Below are 16,737 nucleotides of genomic sequence, written 5' to 3' on the forward strand. Positions count from 1 at the left end.
GGCAGAAGGCTTGATTGTGCCTAGTGGTGACTGGTGAAGAGAAAATCGTCAAGGTGTGGAAGGATGGTAGTTTAAAATTTCATTAAAAAGAAAAATATGATTTAAATTAAAAGGATTTTTTTTAGTTCTGATGTTTTACAGATTTGAAAAAAAAATTGAAATTAGCCTCAGCTTTAAGAAGTTTAAGAAAACTAGTTTTGAATAAAACCTTACCAATATGAGGTTACTTGAAATAGTTTGAGTCTAATATAGAACAGTGTTAAGGTAAATATTATATATTTAAAGTTTATTTCACAGTAGACATTTTCCTAGGTGTGTGGCATCACAGCATATGAAGAATATTTCTTTTAAATGCAAATACATGGCTTTGTAATGATGCATAGATTTAGAAATTCTTTACTTGTTGATTTTTCTCTTTAGTGCTACTATCCTTGTTTAGTTTTGTAACGATTGGAAGGACGCCACCTGCTGGAGACTTACTGTAGGAAGGCTCCAACATGAGGAGAGGGCCTCTGAGGGCAGGACCATGCGTCTTTTCTTTGGCATTAGGAAGTGACGTTTGCTTGCAGGAGGAAGAAGGGGGAGCCTGGCGCGCTGGCTCACCCTCTTTTCGTGTGGACTCTGGTGGAGAGCAGAGCTAGAAATGTACTCTCCCTTTGATAGATTAATCTAGGCCTTTCTCTCTTTATCAAATTCTTATTCTCCTTAATAAATGCTTAAAAGCCTAACTCTTGCTAAAGCTTATAATTTATTGGTGACCACTCATTAGATATTTTAGACAGTATAGCTAGAATTTTAGCTCCTTACAGTTTCTTCTCTGAAATATATTATGATACTTTTTATAATAGGGCAATAGAGTTTTAGAGCTGGAGCAGTCTTGAATTTTCCCTCCAATCTCTTCATTTTATGGATGAGGATTCTGTGAGATTAGAAGTGAAGTGACTTATTTAGGGTCATACAGCTTATTAGACTCCTGGTTCTCAGTCAGGATATTACATACTTATTGATTTGACTTACTTTCTTCTAAATTAGCAGCATGTTTTGTTTCTTTGTGATTGTAGATTTTATATTTCATGAATATTTCTGATGAACCTGTTTTGGGATATAATCCTCCAGCTTCCTTTACAACCTTTCATGTTCATCTATGGAGTTGTGCACTTGATTATAGGTAAGTAAATACATGAAATAAAATATAAAAAATTTTCATTATGTTATTTCTAAAGTATATTAAGACAGATGGTTTAATATCTAAGTGAGTTAAATTCTCTTATAAAAACCTTATTAAGAGAACTGTGCCATCTCTTTTATGTTTTGTTTCTCTTTGATCATAGGCCTCTTTATTTGCCAACAAGATCTCTTCTTACTGTGGAAACATTTAGTATTTCCAGTAGTGTTTCTTTGGATAAATCATCATCTACTCTCAGGTACCTATGGAACCTCCCTGTATGTTCTTGTAATTATTTTTTTTTAAATTACCTCAAACGTTTTTATTAATATAGGATAGTAATGAATATTAGTTACAGAGACAACCCACTCTTTAAGAATATAAGTTATGGGGCAGCTAGGTGGCGCAGTGGATAGAGTACCGGCCCTGGAGTCAGGAGTACCTGAGTTCAGATCCGGCCTTGGACACTTAACACTTACTAGCTGTGTGACCCTGGGCAAGTCACTTGACCCCAGTTGCTTCACTAAAAAAAAAAAAAGAATATAAATTGAAGAACAGGTTCCATCCTGCATTGGAAGAGGGAGTTTCCTTTCTGGGAGTTCTCTTACCAATGAAATGACAGGCCTGCTTCAAATAATGAGTAGAGCCATTCTTTAGTTCTTAATTAAGGCATTTTTTAGGAAAAGATTTAATTTCTGAGATGTTTTTGTTCTCTAAAGAATGTGGTGAAAATATTTGAGAAAATTCCTAGCTTTTGGAACATTATTATAACCACCTTATATTTCAGCATCCGGAAGTGCCAAAAGTTCTTAATATATTATTTGCACTTACCAGAATGTTCATTTAACAAATATTTATTAAGAGCTTGATGTGTATGTAGAACACTCTTAGGTATTGATAGAAACAGAGGGTTTAGCTCAGGCATGGTTTCTACCATAATTGAATGGCACTATTAGGTTTTCTTCCCTTTTTGTCTCAGAACCCCTTGACATTATCCCCTACCTTCTCCTTCTTGCCCCTAATCTTCGGTAGTAAGTCAACTCAACAAGCATTTATTAAGCATTTCACTTTATGTCATTTAATGGAATACAAACCACAAAAAAGGCACTACATACCCTGAAGGAGCTTACATTGTAATGGGGAAAAACAACATAGAAAAAAGGATACTGAAAAGGAAGAGCCTAGAGACAGGGGAGTTATTTGTATGGGGGTGTGGTGGTGAAATCCATAGAATGAAGGATGGCTGATATGTGCTCTCCCCCAAAGTGGAGGTTCCAGGAAGAACTTTCCAGTTGGAGAAGGAGGAAGCTGAGGCATACATGGTAGTAAACCCAGAGAATGAAGTGATATCGAAGTGTCCCTTCTACTTGAAAAGACCAGCCCTTCTACATGTCCCCTTCTCTTTTCTCCATGATCCCATCTCTTCCATTTTCTCCAGCAGACTGCAACCTCAATCATACCTTCTCTCTAATCTTCAACCTATTGTAATCTGCTGGTTCCTACTCTAATGCCTTAAAACATGCCCCCTTTTTTTGAGTGTCTTAAAATCTCCCCCATTCTTAAAAATGCCTTTTCTAGGTTCTACCATCTCCTCAGCTTTCTTTTTCAGCCAGATTCTTAGAAAAGGTTATCTCTATTCACTGCCTCACTTCCTTTCCTCACTCATTTGTCAGTTCTGTGCACTCTGGCTTCTGAACTCAAACACTTGATTGAAACTGCTCTGCCTAAAGATAGTGTGGTCCGTTAAGTGCCAAATTTGGTGGGGTTCCCCCCCCTTCTCATCTTTTCCACCCTATTTGCTGTACTTGACACTATTCACTCCTCCCCCTTGGGTAGATGTCTTCCCCTCTCTGGGCTTTCATGACACTACTTTCTCTAGGTTCTCTTCCTATCTATCTAACCACTGTCTCTTAGGTTCCTTTGCTGGTTCATTATCCACATCACAACCCTTAACTGTATGTTGCCAAAGACTCTGTCCTATTTCCTCTATATCTCTTTCTCCATCTTTTCTTAGCGATCTCAAGTCCAAGTAGGTGGTATTAAAAGCAAGTAGAAGTGTGTAGGAATAGGAGTAGACAAGGTGATAAACATGAAAGAGGCTGCAGAAGTAGAATCAGGTGAACTTAATTGGATGTAAGAGGGAAGAATCAGACAAACTCATTGTTTCACATATGAAAAAGGGTAGTACTAATGACTGAAATAACGATGTCAAAAGAAGTATTAGTTTGAGGGTGAAAAGGACTTTCTATTTAATTCTTGAGATTTAGATTATGTATAAATCTTCATAACATTGGTAATAATGAGGTTTAAATAAATGTTAATTGTTGTTTATGAATATGAAGTTACATGTGCTTATAGTACTGGATACATCAGAGGGGAATTGATTCAAATTTGAGTTTCTTATATAGGCAACTAGGTGGCTTTGTGCATAGAAAGAGTGCTGGACTTGAAGTCCTGACTTCAAATTCTGTCTCAGATAAGTACTAACTTTGTGACCCTGGACAAGTCACTTAACTTCTCTCATCCTGTTCTTCTTCTGTAAAATAGGGTTAATAACTTCCCAGGGTTCTTATGAGAATCAGTGGGATTTCATATATAAAGCACTTTGCAAACTATAAAGCACTATATAAATGGTAGACATAATAATAATGGATATTACTACTACTAGTACTACTACTACTACTACTACTACTACTGCTATGACTATTACTATTATTACTACTATATCCCTTTGATGGCTGCCTTTATGAATTTGTTTTTGGAAATTTATTCTTCCTCCAGAATTATCTTGGATGAAGCTGCTTTACATTTGTCTGATAAATGCAATACTGTAGCTGTAAACTTGAATAGAGGTAAGACATCATTAATTTAAGAATTTACACTGAGTGAGTACTATTAGCAGCAGATGTTCAACTGTCTTATGGCAATTGTTATGAACAACAGATACTTAAATAACACTTTGGAGATTTGGTCTGCTTACAACTCCAGTGAGAAGGCAGTCAGATTGAAAGAGGTTGGTGTCATGCTATTTATATTCAATACATATGTAAATCAAGAAAAAAGTATTTACCATTCAAAATAAGATGTGTTGTGAGCACCTTATGATCAGAAACTGCAATTCCTTTACCTTACCTAAATCCTTATAGTTTATCTCTAAATGAGATCGACATAAATGTTGACAGTATTAAAAAGAACCATTCTGTATTATGGTTGTTAACTTTTTTTTTTTTTAAATTTTAGATTATGTCCGTGTAATGGATATGGGCCTTTTGGAATTAACTATCACAGCAATGAAATCTGATTCCGATGGGGAGCAAGTAAGTTCCTAAAATAGATAAAATAAATAAAATTTTTTATTTTAACCAATATTTGTGACCCGTCTCATTTGGGTAAGAATGAATGTTTCAGGGTAATTTCCAAATTAGAAATGAATATGTAATATTTCACTATTGTGGTATGACAGTTTATTACATTAAATGCTATTTAATATAAATATATGCTTCCTCTTGCATCTTAGTATTGCTAAACATATGCAATCCTTTTCTTTCACTCTTGTTCAGACTCGGCCTCGCTTTGAGCTGCATTGTTCTAGCGACGTTATTCACATCAGAACGTGTTCTGACTCTTGTGCTGCTCTCATGAATCTTATACAGTATATTGCAAGTTATGGTGATTTACATGCACCCTCTAAAACAGAAGTTAAACCTGCAGCTATCCAAAGGAAAACAAAGGTACAGAATGTAAAAATGTCACCTAGTTCCTTCTGTTCAGTGATATGGCGAGTAGATTATCTATCTGTTGTCGAGTCATAGATGTGAAGGGAACTTGGAGAAGGTCCTTGTATTTGGGATATGTATGTAACCCTAATTGTTGGACAGGCCTTGTTTGAGGATATTTTTCCTCATTATTAACCTTTAGTATTTCCAATTTTTAAGTGCATTTCTTCATATGTTCTTGGTGGTGACTACAAAGAGCTCCTCACCTCATCATGAGGCATGTGAAAGTGCTTTGAAATGTATAAAGTGTTAGGCAAATGCTAAGTCCTATTTTATTTCTATCACTTCTTAATCATAGTCTACTTTGTTTAGACTTTCCTCCTATTTTTAACAAATTTCTCATCTCCTGGTAATTTTTCTGACTTTTTAAAAATCTGTTTCTCACAAATTTTGTATTATGTCATGCTGGGTCCTTAATAGTAGAGATCTCACTAGTTTTGAATTTTATAGTTAGATCCTGCATTTTATATTCCCTTCTATTCATAATTCCTTGTTCTTTTAATTATAAGGTTACATTACTCATTTAGGTTTACATTGCTGCCCACTGTAATTCCTTTGTCATTTTCCATTTTGTTTTGTTACCACTTCTCCAGTTTCACATTAAATTTATCTTTTGAGATGCCTTCTTGGAATTGATGTTCCAGTTTAATAAACATGATTCTAATAGCCAGATCAGTGGGGAATAGTATTGAGCACTGTGTCCAGGATTGAGTCCTATGAATTTCCATTTATCATATCTGCCATCTCTTTTTATACTCCTCTTTCCATAGTTTTATCCTTGGCAATTTATCAGTGTATATGATCCTGAAATTATTTTGTTAATTTCTTCAGGGACTCTAATGCAAATAAGTATAGAACTGAATGTCTCATTATAATCTAAATACATGTCTTTATAATTGGAATATTTAGATCTGTTTTAAGTAGCTTTTCTCATTTCTCCTCAATTCCTTTTTATTATTTCTTCCTCTACATGTGTTTGTTATACTTCTACAATGTCAGTTAACTATTTCAGTTTTAAAAAGATGGGCAAATAAAATTACTTACATTTCTTAGCAATTTTTATTTGTTAATGGTGTTTAAGATAGTATTCTTATTTGAATATTAATACCCCTCTACTCTTCATATATTTTACTTTCAAAACATCTCATATATGCCCCCTCCTCTCATTTAACAGTGTCACTATCCTTATTACCTCACTCCTGTACTATTACAATAACCTGGTGATTGGTCTTTGGCCACTCTAGTCCATACTCCATTCAACTGACAAAGCTATATTCTAAAAGTGTGAGTCTGACCATATAATTTCCTCTACCCCTACTCAGTAAACTCTAGTGGTTCAATAATCACCTCCAGGATCAAATATAAAATTCTGTTTGGCCTTTGAAGTCTTTTATAACTCTGCTGGTTCCCTCCCATCCCCCCTCCTCCCCCAGAAGCCTTTTTACACCTTCCTGTACTCTGGGAAACATTGAAGATGGACTCTTTGCCAGTTAGATTTAAATGAGGGAGGGCTGTGCAAAGTCACCAGCCTCATTCTCCTCCAGAACCATCTGTGTACAGTGGCAAGATAAATATCAGGATGATTGGAGATGGCCCTGGATGTTTTAAAAAAATTTTTTTAAAATTATTTTTCCAATCTTAATAATATTATATTTTTTCCAATTACATATAAAGAAAATTTTCAACATTTGTTTTTATAAGATTTTTGAGTTCCAAATTTTTCTCCCACTCTTCCTTCCCTCCCCCTCTTCCCAAGACATAAAACAATCTGATATAGATTATATATGTACAATCACACTAAACATATTTCTGTGTTAGTTGTGTTATGAAAGAAGAATCAGAACAAAAGGGAAAAAACCTCAGAAAAGAGAAAAAACAAACAAAAAAGAAATAGTATAGTTGAATCTGCATTCAGATTCCACAGTTCTTTTTATTTATTTATTTAATTTTTTGGGACATGGAGAGTATTTTCCACCTTGAGTCCTTTGGAATTGTCTTGGATCATTGTATTGCTGAGAAGAGCTAAGTCTGTCACAGTTGATCATCATACAATGTTGCTGTTACTGTGTGCAGTGTTCTCCTGGTTCTGCTCACTTTACTCAGCATCAGTCCACTTAAGTCTTTCCAAGTTTTTCTGAAATCTGCCTGCTCATCATTTCTTATATGACAATAGTATTCCATTACATTCATATACCACAACTTGTTCAGCTATTCCCCAGTTGATGGGCATCCACTCCATTTCTAATTCTTTGCCACCACAAAGAGAGCTGCTATAAATATTTTTATACATGTGAGGTTATTTCCCTTGTTTATGATCTCTTTGGGATATAGACCTAGTAGTGGTATTACTGGGTCAAAGGGTATGCACAGTTTTATAGCCCTTTGGGCATAGTTCCAAATTGCTATACAGAATGGTTGGATCAGTTCACAACTCCACCAGCAATGCATTAGTGTTCCAATTTTTCCACAGCTTCTCCAACATTTTATTATTTTCCTTTTTTGTCATATTAGCCAATCTGATAGGTATGAGTGGTACATCAGAGTTGTTTTAATTTGCATTTCTCTAATCAGTAGTGATTTAGAGCATTTTTTTCATATGGCAATAGTTTTGATTTTTTCATCTGAAAACTATTATCCTTTGACCATTTCTCAATTTGGGAATGACTTGCATTCTTATAAATTTGATTTAGTTCCCTATATATTTTGGAAATGAGGCCTTTAGGGGCAGATAGGTGGCACAGTGGATAGAGCACCGGCCCTGGAGTCAGGAGTACCTGAGTTCAAATCCAGCCTCAGACACTTAACACTTACTAGCTGTGTGACCCTGGGCAAGTCACTTAACCCCAATTGCCTCACTAAAAAAAAAAATAAATAAACCCTCTCACGCACAAATCCAATTAGGAAATGAAGCCTTTATCAGAAACATTGGCTGTAAAAATTGTTTCCCAGCTTTCTACTTTCCTTCTAATTTTGACTGTGGTGTTTCTGTTTGTACAGATCCTTTTTAATTTATTGTAATCAAAATGACCCATTTTGCATTTCATAATATTCTCTATCTCTTGTTTGGTCATAAATTCTTCTCCTCTCCATCGCTCTGAGAGGTAAACTATTCCTTCCTCTCCTAATTTGCTTATGGTATCACCCTTTATGTCTAATTCATGTACCCATTTTGACCATATTTTGGTATAAGGTGTAAGATGTTGGTCTTTGCCTAGTTTCTGCTATACTATCTTCCAGTTTTCCCAGCAGCGTTCATCAAAAAGTGAGTTCTTACACCAGAAGCTAGAATCTTTGGGTTTATCAAACAGTAGATTACTATAGTCATTTGCTACTGTGTCTTCTGTGCATAACCTATTCCACTGATCCATCACTCTATTTCTTAGCCAATACCAAATAGTTTTGATGAATATGGCCCTGGATATTTAAGGCAGTTGGGGTTAAGTGACTTGCTCAGGGTCACACAGCTAGTAAGTGTCTGAGGTGAGATTTGAACTCGGGTCCTCTCAACTCAGGTCCTCAGGGCCAGTGCTCTATCTACTGCACCACCTAGCCTAGAGAATTTACCAGTAAACTGGGAGACATTCTGCTTGTGAGTGCTGGTGCAGTGATTACTTTCCTTTTCTTATTATTTGATCTTGCTACATTATTGGTTCACCATTTCTTATCATTTCTTTGATATCTTTTTATCCTACTTCTTGTGTACAAATCATCTTTGGTAATTGGCTTTTTAGATCCAGCATGAATTTTACCATTTTTGTCAGTGATACCTAGAGTGTTGACACTCCATTTATCATCACCATGAAAATATTAGTGTTAATAAGTTGAGGTTTTGTATGAGAGACCTTGCGATCAGTAAAAATACTTTTTTCAGGGGAAAGGAGGGGACGGACAATGAGGGTTAAATGACTTGCCCAGGGTCATAGAGCTAGTAAGTGTCAAGGCAGATTTGAACTCAGGTCTTCCTGAATCAAGGGCTGGTGCTTTATCCACTGCACCACCTAGCTGCCCTGAAAATACTTTATTATTTCCCAGATATTACCCAAATTGTCTGATTCTGAATTTAGTATTCTTTCTACTGTACCATACTATCTGTATAAACTTTTCTTGTTGCCTATATCTAGTGCTTCTTTATATAAACATTTAGACCATGGATCTATCTCCTTTTCTGATTTTTATCTCCTGTTAATTTCTAGAAATCTCTACACCAATTGCTCTTAGTTTTTAGCTACTCTCTATGCTATCTCTGTATGCTTATCCATAGTTTTTTGTCCTTCTTTATATTTCAGTTTAATGTTCATTTCATTAGATTTTTAACTCGAAATAAATTCATTTTTACCATTCACTCCCTTGCTAAGAGACTATATGGTTTTGTTTGTTTGGGTTTTTTTGGTGAGGCAGTTGGGGTTAAGTGACTTGCCCAGGGTCACACAGCTAGTAAGTGTCAAGTGTCTGAGGCCAGATTTGAACTCAGATCTTCCTGACTCCAGGGCCAGTGCTCTATTCACTGTGCCACCTAGCTGCCCCTGAGACTATATGTTTTAATCTGTGATCCACAAATTCAGATCCTCTTAGCAGTTATCTTCTTTTTAACTATCTGTTCACTTCCCAAATCTGGTTTTTAATTCTGAAATCTTTGCTTTTACTTAGGAGCAGTGATTAAAATACTAGTGTTTCTATGATCATCTGTTTCTTGCCTAAGACTTCATAACTATTAGCAGTTTTTTCTGGCAGTTTCAGTTGTACCTTTATGAATCACTAGAAATGAGTTTTGGTCATCAGGTTTTATAATTTTTGGGAGGTTCTCCATCACATCCTGAAAGGCTCAGGAAGATAGTGGACCACTTTTCCATGTCAGACTGACAAATAGCAAGTTCATACCCTTCCACAAGGAATCACCAACCATCTAGTAGTGTCTTCTTTCTCTGACCCTTAACTCTGGATATTTATTCACATGTGATGCTCTCACTTAGATGATCTGTCAAACTGCCATGCATGCAATTTTAAACAATGGGTTTTTACATCTATGTACTTAATTGAAGGAGAGCTTTTTGTGAGCTTCACTTAATTAGATTTTTTTGTTATTCTTATTATAATAGGTGGATACAACTAGCTGGCCGTCTTCACGAGGTCCAGTACTTCCTGAAGCTGATCAACAAATCTTGAGAGATTTGATGAGTGATGCCATGGAGGAAATTGATACACAGCCAGCAATTTCTCCTGTAAAGCCACAATCTAATGGTAAGATAGAGACTTTCTTTTTGTTAGCACTGATGTAATTCAGTCCTATATTGTTGTATATTTACAGTTTTAAAAATCCAACTTATTTTAGAATATAAATGTCAAGATTTTTAAAAAATTAGCATTTGATTATCTAGCATCAAATCTAGTCTTATTTATCGAGTCCCTAGTAGGTGCTTAAATTTTTGGGAGAGAAGAAATATGGGATATGATCATTGTCTTCAGAAAACTCAAAGTAATGGGCATGAAATTAGATTCAGGAGCTAGATTCATGCACCTGCTGTGTAAGCTGGGCAAGACAGATTGCTGTTAAGTACTAAATTTTGTAGTGTAGAAATAAGTTCTAAAAGTATAGTCACAAGGGGCATAAGTATGTAATGAAAATTTCTCCTTTAGCAGACTTATATGTTTTTCCTAACTAAACATAATTATCTTTCCATATAGGTATTTTGGATGAAAAATCACAAGCTCAGGAACCATCATCTTGCTCAGATCTCTTCCTGTTCCCGGATGAAAGTGGGAATACCTCTCAGGAACCTAGTCCCAGCTATGCCTCATGTACTCAGCACTTGATTAATGATGCAATGATAGATGTACCTTCAGAAAATGATGACTTTTGCATTCTTTTTGCACCTAAAGTAGCCATTCATGTAAGAAATTATTAATACTATTTTGGGAATCTGTGATTTCATTGGAGTTGGTACTCCTTCCACTAATACAGATCACTGTGTCTGATTATTGTAGCTAAAGATTTCATTACCCTGTCACTAATTTTGTTGATGAACTCCTCTGACTTGAGGCTGTCTTTGGATGACAAATTTAATCTGTCACCTGGTCTGTATTCAAAGTGTTACCCCCTTGGTGAGACCTCTAGAGATCATTCCAGGTTCACTCCTATGCTGTGATGAAGTGCTGGAGGAGAATATTTGTGGAAGATTAAAATATTTGAGATAAATAAGGGGTAGAAAATAGAGTGAAGGATTTTATAAATAAATGTCTTTTATTTAAGACATTGTTAATTCCTTTAAAAGTTCATTCTCAATTTCTGAATTTGAATTTATGTGATTTATTTAAATGTTTGTGACATTTATTTGTAGTGCTGTAGCTATATGTTAATGAAATCCCAACAATAATATTTGTATAATATTCTATGTTTAGCTATGCACAAACCCCTTGGGCAGTTCAGCAAGCTATTGGCAGTAGTAGAATTTAGAGGCTGTACAATATAGCTTTTCCAGTACCTTGGTGAGGGGGAAATAATAATGTTTAGTAGCATGGTTAATGACATATTTTAAATAAAATTTTGAAACATGCCCATTGATAACTCTAGGTGATTGTTTTTCTGAGTTCTGTGTACCTTGTATGTTAGATTATTTTAGATACTGTGCCCTATTCCTCTTTTCTAATCTTAATTCTGAGTTTTAATCCTTTGATTTTATAATCCATGTAATAGAATCATAGAACCTGAATGATAGTGATGCTCCTGTACAGGTTCACAGAGATTTATAGGAGTATAGATTTTAGATTAGGAACAGATTTTAGGGCTATTCTGATTTAGACCTTTGCTTTTGTGGAAAAGGAAACCAAGTCCTCTAGAAGTAATGTATCTCATTTGAGATGACAATGCAAGTTAGTATTAGATCCAGTACTTGAAACTAGCTACTCTGATGTTTGTTCTAAAATCTTATATTACTTTCCTTAGTCTTTTGGTTTATAATGCATTAAATTTCTTTTAATTTTTTAATAATATATGTAGATAACCTTTACATTGTATTCATTTCAGATAGCTGGTGGCACAGTGGATGGCGCACTGGGCCTGGAATCATGAAGATCTGAATTTAAATTTAGTCTCAGACACTTACTAGCTATGTGACTTGAGCAAGTCAGTTAACTTTCATTTGCCTCAATTTCCTCATTTGTAAAATGAGGATAATAGTAGCACCTACCTTTCAGGGTTGTTTGAAAAGTACTTATCACAATGCCTGGTAAATGATAGATGTTATATAAAGTGCTTATTTCCTTCTGACTCTAACCCTCCCTCTTCCATATTCTTGTGACAAACATTTTAAAAGAAGGGGAAAGGAATCAATTCAGCCAAACCAACTGACATATTTCCTGTCATGATTTTTTCTTCCTTCCTTTCTTTCTTTCTTTTTTTTTTTTTTTGGCGGGGCAATGGGGGTTAAGTGACTTGTCCAGGGTCATACAGTTAGTAGTGTCTGAGGCCAGATTTAAACTCAGGTCCTCCTGAATCCAGGGCCGGTGTTTTATCTACTTCGCCACCTAGCTGTGCCCCCCTGTCATGATTTTTTAATAATAATAGTTTATACATGCCCAATGATAAACATGTTAAAAAAGTCAAATGAGGCAGCATAGAAAAAAAGCAAAACAAAACATTTTTTGGTGGAGTGATTCAAATATAAGGTTTTTTAAAAGTTTATATAGAAAACCATTTCCAAGAAAAGTATAGAAAAGTACCTTTCTTTTTTCACTTTTAGACTTAAGAAAGTAGAAGCATTCCCAGTGATTATGTGAGATAGCATTCTCTTAGGGAGTGTTTATGGGCCTAATATTAGTAAATGATTTTTAGTAATTGCATTTTTTTTCCTTAGGAGAAGGAAGAAGAACCGGTAGTGAAAACAATGGTTGATGATGGTATTGTAATAATAGAGAATCATTTTAGTTTGCCTGTTAAAAAAACAGATACTAGCAAAGCACCATTACACTTTCCTACTCCTATAATACGATATGTCGTTAAGGAAGTCTCTCTTGTTTGGCATCTCTATGGAGGAAAGGATTTTGGAACAATGCTACCTCCATCTCCAGCTAAAAGTTATGTGTAAGTCAGTTTCTCTCTTTTTTCCCTCTAGGTAGCTCTGTCTATTAATTTTATAGAGAGAATAAGAAAATTGTGAAATATTCTGTCTAGGTTTTTGTGTTTTTTTTTTCCCTAGTCCTTCCCTATCCCCTGATTTCTGCCTATTTTATGAGTGATGATTTGTAATATGGTAGCTAAAGCTTAAAATTTTAGTCCTATAGTTTTCCATTTATTCTTATGTTAAATTTATGTGTTCTTGTGAATTTAAGTAATTTACATTGATATAACATAGAACTTGAATGATTCGAAATATTTTAGCTACAGGCAGGGAGGTGGGGCACCCCTATGCATCATAGCTAAGTGAGAAATTAGGTGATGTCACTTGGTGAGAACACTTCCTGGTATTCTACTTTAGAAAGGAATGATAATGGACCACATAGTATTTGACTTTGCAGATTTGGGAGGATTCTAGTCTTTGGAACTAGACTACCCAGTCCAGAAGAGGTAGACTGTTAGGCAGAATATGGTCAGCATATGATAGAAAAGTATGGGTATTCTGTGCCTCAGAGTACCAATGTTGTCCCAATATCACCATAGATTCCTGGGGTCCTATTCCAGTGTTAAATTATTTGTGGGATTCATTTGGCCTAATCAGACTTAGAGGAGGGGTATGCCTCATGTCTGCTGAAGGTCCCTTGGGAAAGTGGTCTTTGGGAATTCTCTTAGTCTTGTAGAGGTTGCAGAAGTGGTCTTTGGGAAATCACTAAGGAAAACTCCAGTGACAAATAATTGTTTTCTTCCTCTAGGGCAGTCCCCCAAATCAGGTACCTGACACAAGGGATCTTTAGACTCAAACCACTCCAGCCACTTATGCTTAGAGTGGGGAAACAGCTTGCCCAGGGTCACCCAGCTTGTATATAAGTCAGGACTATCTTTTTAATCTGATTTTTTTAAAACTGAAAATTCACTTTCACCCTGCCATAGCCTCATATTTGGCATAAGGTGAGTCATTTCTGGAAACCATCTAAAGAAGGGTTGCAATATAACAGAATGAGTGTCCTGGCCCAAGTAAATCTATGCTATTTATTTATAAGCCTCACTGAAAAAGTTATAGTAATGTACCTTTATAGTTATCAACATTTATTATATTATTAATCAATAGCAAAATGCATATAGTATATATCAAGCATAAAACTCAGGATCCAGCTTTAAATTATATGAAGTATTCCATCTTCTTCTGTATGTGTGTGTGTGGGGGAGGTATTGTTCTTTGATCTGACTGATTTGCCTCTTTTTAAAAAATTGTTTCTCTGATAATATTAATTGACTTATTTGTAATATTGCTTTCAGTAAGATATATTTTTTGGTTTACTTGTAGTAGTCCACACAGTTCCCCTTCTCATACACCCACAAGACATGGACGTAGTATGGCATGTGGAGGAAAAGGAAGAAATTTTGACTTTTTAATGGAAATACAGTTGAGCAAGGTGAGACAACGTTTTGAAAGACTGCTTTGAGTAGAAGCTTTGTCTCTTTATTTGAACCTGATTCCCCCTACAACTAAAGGGCAAACCTTATATGCTTCTAAATGTTGCACAGCCTTCCCCTGTGAGCGTTTGGAATTGGCCTAATGTCAGGTACTTCCATGGATCTAAGATTTCAAGATCCCCCACAACAGGTGTCCAACAGAAGGCACATGGACCACTCCTGAGTAGGGCTTGAACCAGTTTAAAATGTAATTGGGAGGGGCAGCTAGGAGGCACAGTGGATAAAGCACTAGCCCTGGATTCAGGAGGACCTGAGTTCAAATCCAGCCTCAGCCACTTGACACTTACTAGCTGTGTGACCCTGGGCAAGTCACTTAATCCCCATTGCCCTGCAAAAAAAACCCCAAAACAAAAGAAACAAAAAAAATGTAATTGGGAAACGCCTAACAATAAATAAAAACACAATGTGACAGATAATATTACTTTGTGGTTTTGTAAATCAACATATGACCTACATCCTCTATTTGAATTTAACATTACTACTCTACTACTCTACAGTGTGTCTTATCCCTGATTACTGCCATCTCACAGGCTTTCATCTTTTCTTATCTGGACATTGCAACCTCTTAATTCGATTAGTGTCTGTCTGTCTGTTTCTGTTTCTCTCTCTTGTAAGTACTTAATCCAACTGCTTTAACTCAGAAGTCTAAACCAAGTTACTCTAGAACCTTCAGTGGTTCCTGGTTACCTATGAGATAACAAACAACTCATTTCAGGCCAATCTCACTTCAAGCCTTTTATCCAGGCTTATTTCACATTACTTTCTTTTACTAAGGGAAGCCAAACCGGCTTACTTGTACTAACATTACATGTCTCACCTCCATGCCTTTATATAAAATTGTTTCCTTTTCCAGTATCTCCTGCTTTTAGCATTCCTCCTTGTTAGCTCCTCTACCTCCTAAGTTGTCAGGGCTTTCTCCCTCCTCAGTTGTTTATTCACTTTGTTTACATTGGGTCACGGGTTGTAGCTACAAAGATGGAAGGAACCTCAGAAGCCATTTAGACTAGCACCTCATTTCACAAATGAGGAAGCTGAAGCCAGGGAGGTTAAGTACAGTTTTCAAGGTAACGGGTATAATCAGCCCAGGAAGAATTCAGACCCAGGTTTTCTGACTCCTTGCTCATTACTGCCTCCCTACTATCCTTCCATAGAATATAAGCAGTGTGATGGTGGGAATTGTCTTTTGTTGTGTGGGGACCAATTTTTAATTGGGGAGTGCTAGCTAAGTGGCTCGCTGCAATATTGGGACAAGGAAGGAGACCGGCAGCCTCCCTCAAAACAGAACAGGATTTATTTTAACAAGAACGAAAAGGAGAAATTGGAAATACCAGTCAAGATTAGAGACTATTGCTGGAGCAGTTTGCTCAAAAAGATGGGAGGAAATAGTAGCAAGGGAGGAGTTAGCATTTGGAAGGAGTATGGATACCTTACCTTTGATAGGAGGGAAGAAGTGGAAAGGAGAGCTTAAGATAATAAAAGTTTTTTGAGATGTGGGAGGAGGGAGCTGAGAAAGCTTATGTTCGGTGAACTCTTAATGAAATAAGGTGTTGTTATCTTCTGAGAGATAGTAATAATATATAAAAGTGGGGGAGAAGGGTTTTGGAACAGTTGTGGTATAAGTGATAAGGATTTGAAAATACAATTTTCAGTGAGGTTAAGTCTTTTTAGTTTTTATGTCACCATACATATGTGATCCATTTCTGAATCTTGTTTCTACCTGTACAACATCTTTCACATCTAACTCCTCTCTCTTCAGATAGCCATTATCTTAGTTTAGGTACTCATTACATGTAACCTGGATTATGACAGTGGCCTCCTAATATATTTGCCTGCCTCAAGTCTCCTCCCCCTCCAGTCCAGCCTCCACATACCTACCAAAATGATTTTCCTTATGCACAAATCTGACCATGCCATGCCCTTACTTATTAAAGTCCATTGGCTCCCTTTTCTTTATAAAAGATAAATTCTTTTAAAGTCCTTTACAACTTGACCCATGTCTATCTTTTCAGTCTTATTATGTCTTACTCCCCCTCCTTCATGTTACTGTCCAGCTAAATGAACTTGTTCCTAACACATGTTACTTCATTTCCCATCTGTGCCTTTGCACTGACTTTCCCAATGGCAGGAATGCAGTATCTCTTAGCCTTTGCCTCATATGATCCCTTACTTTCTTTAAGATATAGTTTAAGTAC

General features: G+C 36.0%; 1 protein-coding gene across 4 annotated transcripts in view; it reads left to right on the top strand.

The window, feature by feature from the left end:
- Positions 1 to 16,737, top strand: part of ATG2B (autophagy related 2B) — a 128,014-nt gene that overhangs the window by 89,469 nt on the left and 21,808 nt on the right. For 3 of the 4 annotated variants that reach the window (XM_043983523.1, XM_043983526.1, XM_043983525.1), the window contains exons 24-32: positions 1,062 to 1,168; positions 1,332 to 1,424; positions 3,947 to 4,017; positions 4,406 to 4,482; positions 4,726 to 4,896; positions 10,038 to 10,179; positions 10,624 to 10,829; positions 12,792 to 13,018; positions 14,376 to 14,484. In XM_043983523.1, coding sequence (XP_043839458.1) covers positions 1,062 to 1,168; positions 1,332 to 1,424; positions 3,947 to 4,017; positions 4,406 to 4,482; positions 4,726 to 4,896; positions 10,038 to 10,179; positions 10,624 to 10,829; positions 12,792 to 13,018; positions 14,376 to 14,484 — 1,203 coding nt within the window. The remainder of the gene's footprint in view (positions 1 to 1,061; positions 1,169 to 1,331; positions 1,425 to 3,946; positions 4,018 to 4,405; positions 4,483 to 4,725; positions 4,897 to 10,037; positions 10,180 to 10,623; positions 10,830 to 12,791; positions 13,019 to 14,375; positions 14,485 to 16,737) is intronic. The other variant, XM_043983524.1, reaches the window with a different exon arrangement.

This window comes from Dromiciops gliroides, chromosome 2 (genome assembly GCF_019393635.1).
Source record: "Dromiciops gliroides isolate mDroGli1 chromosome 2, mDroGli1.pri, whole genome shotgun sequence".
Classification (NCBI taxonomy): domain Eukaryota; kingdom Metazoa; phylum Chordata; class Mammalia; order Microbiotheria; family Microbiotheriidae; genus Dromiciops; species Dromiciops gliroides.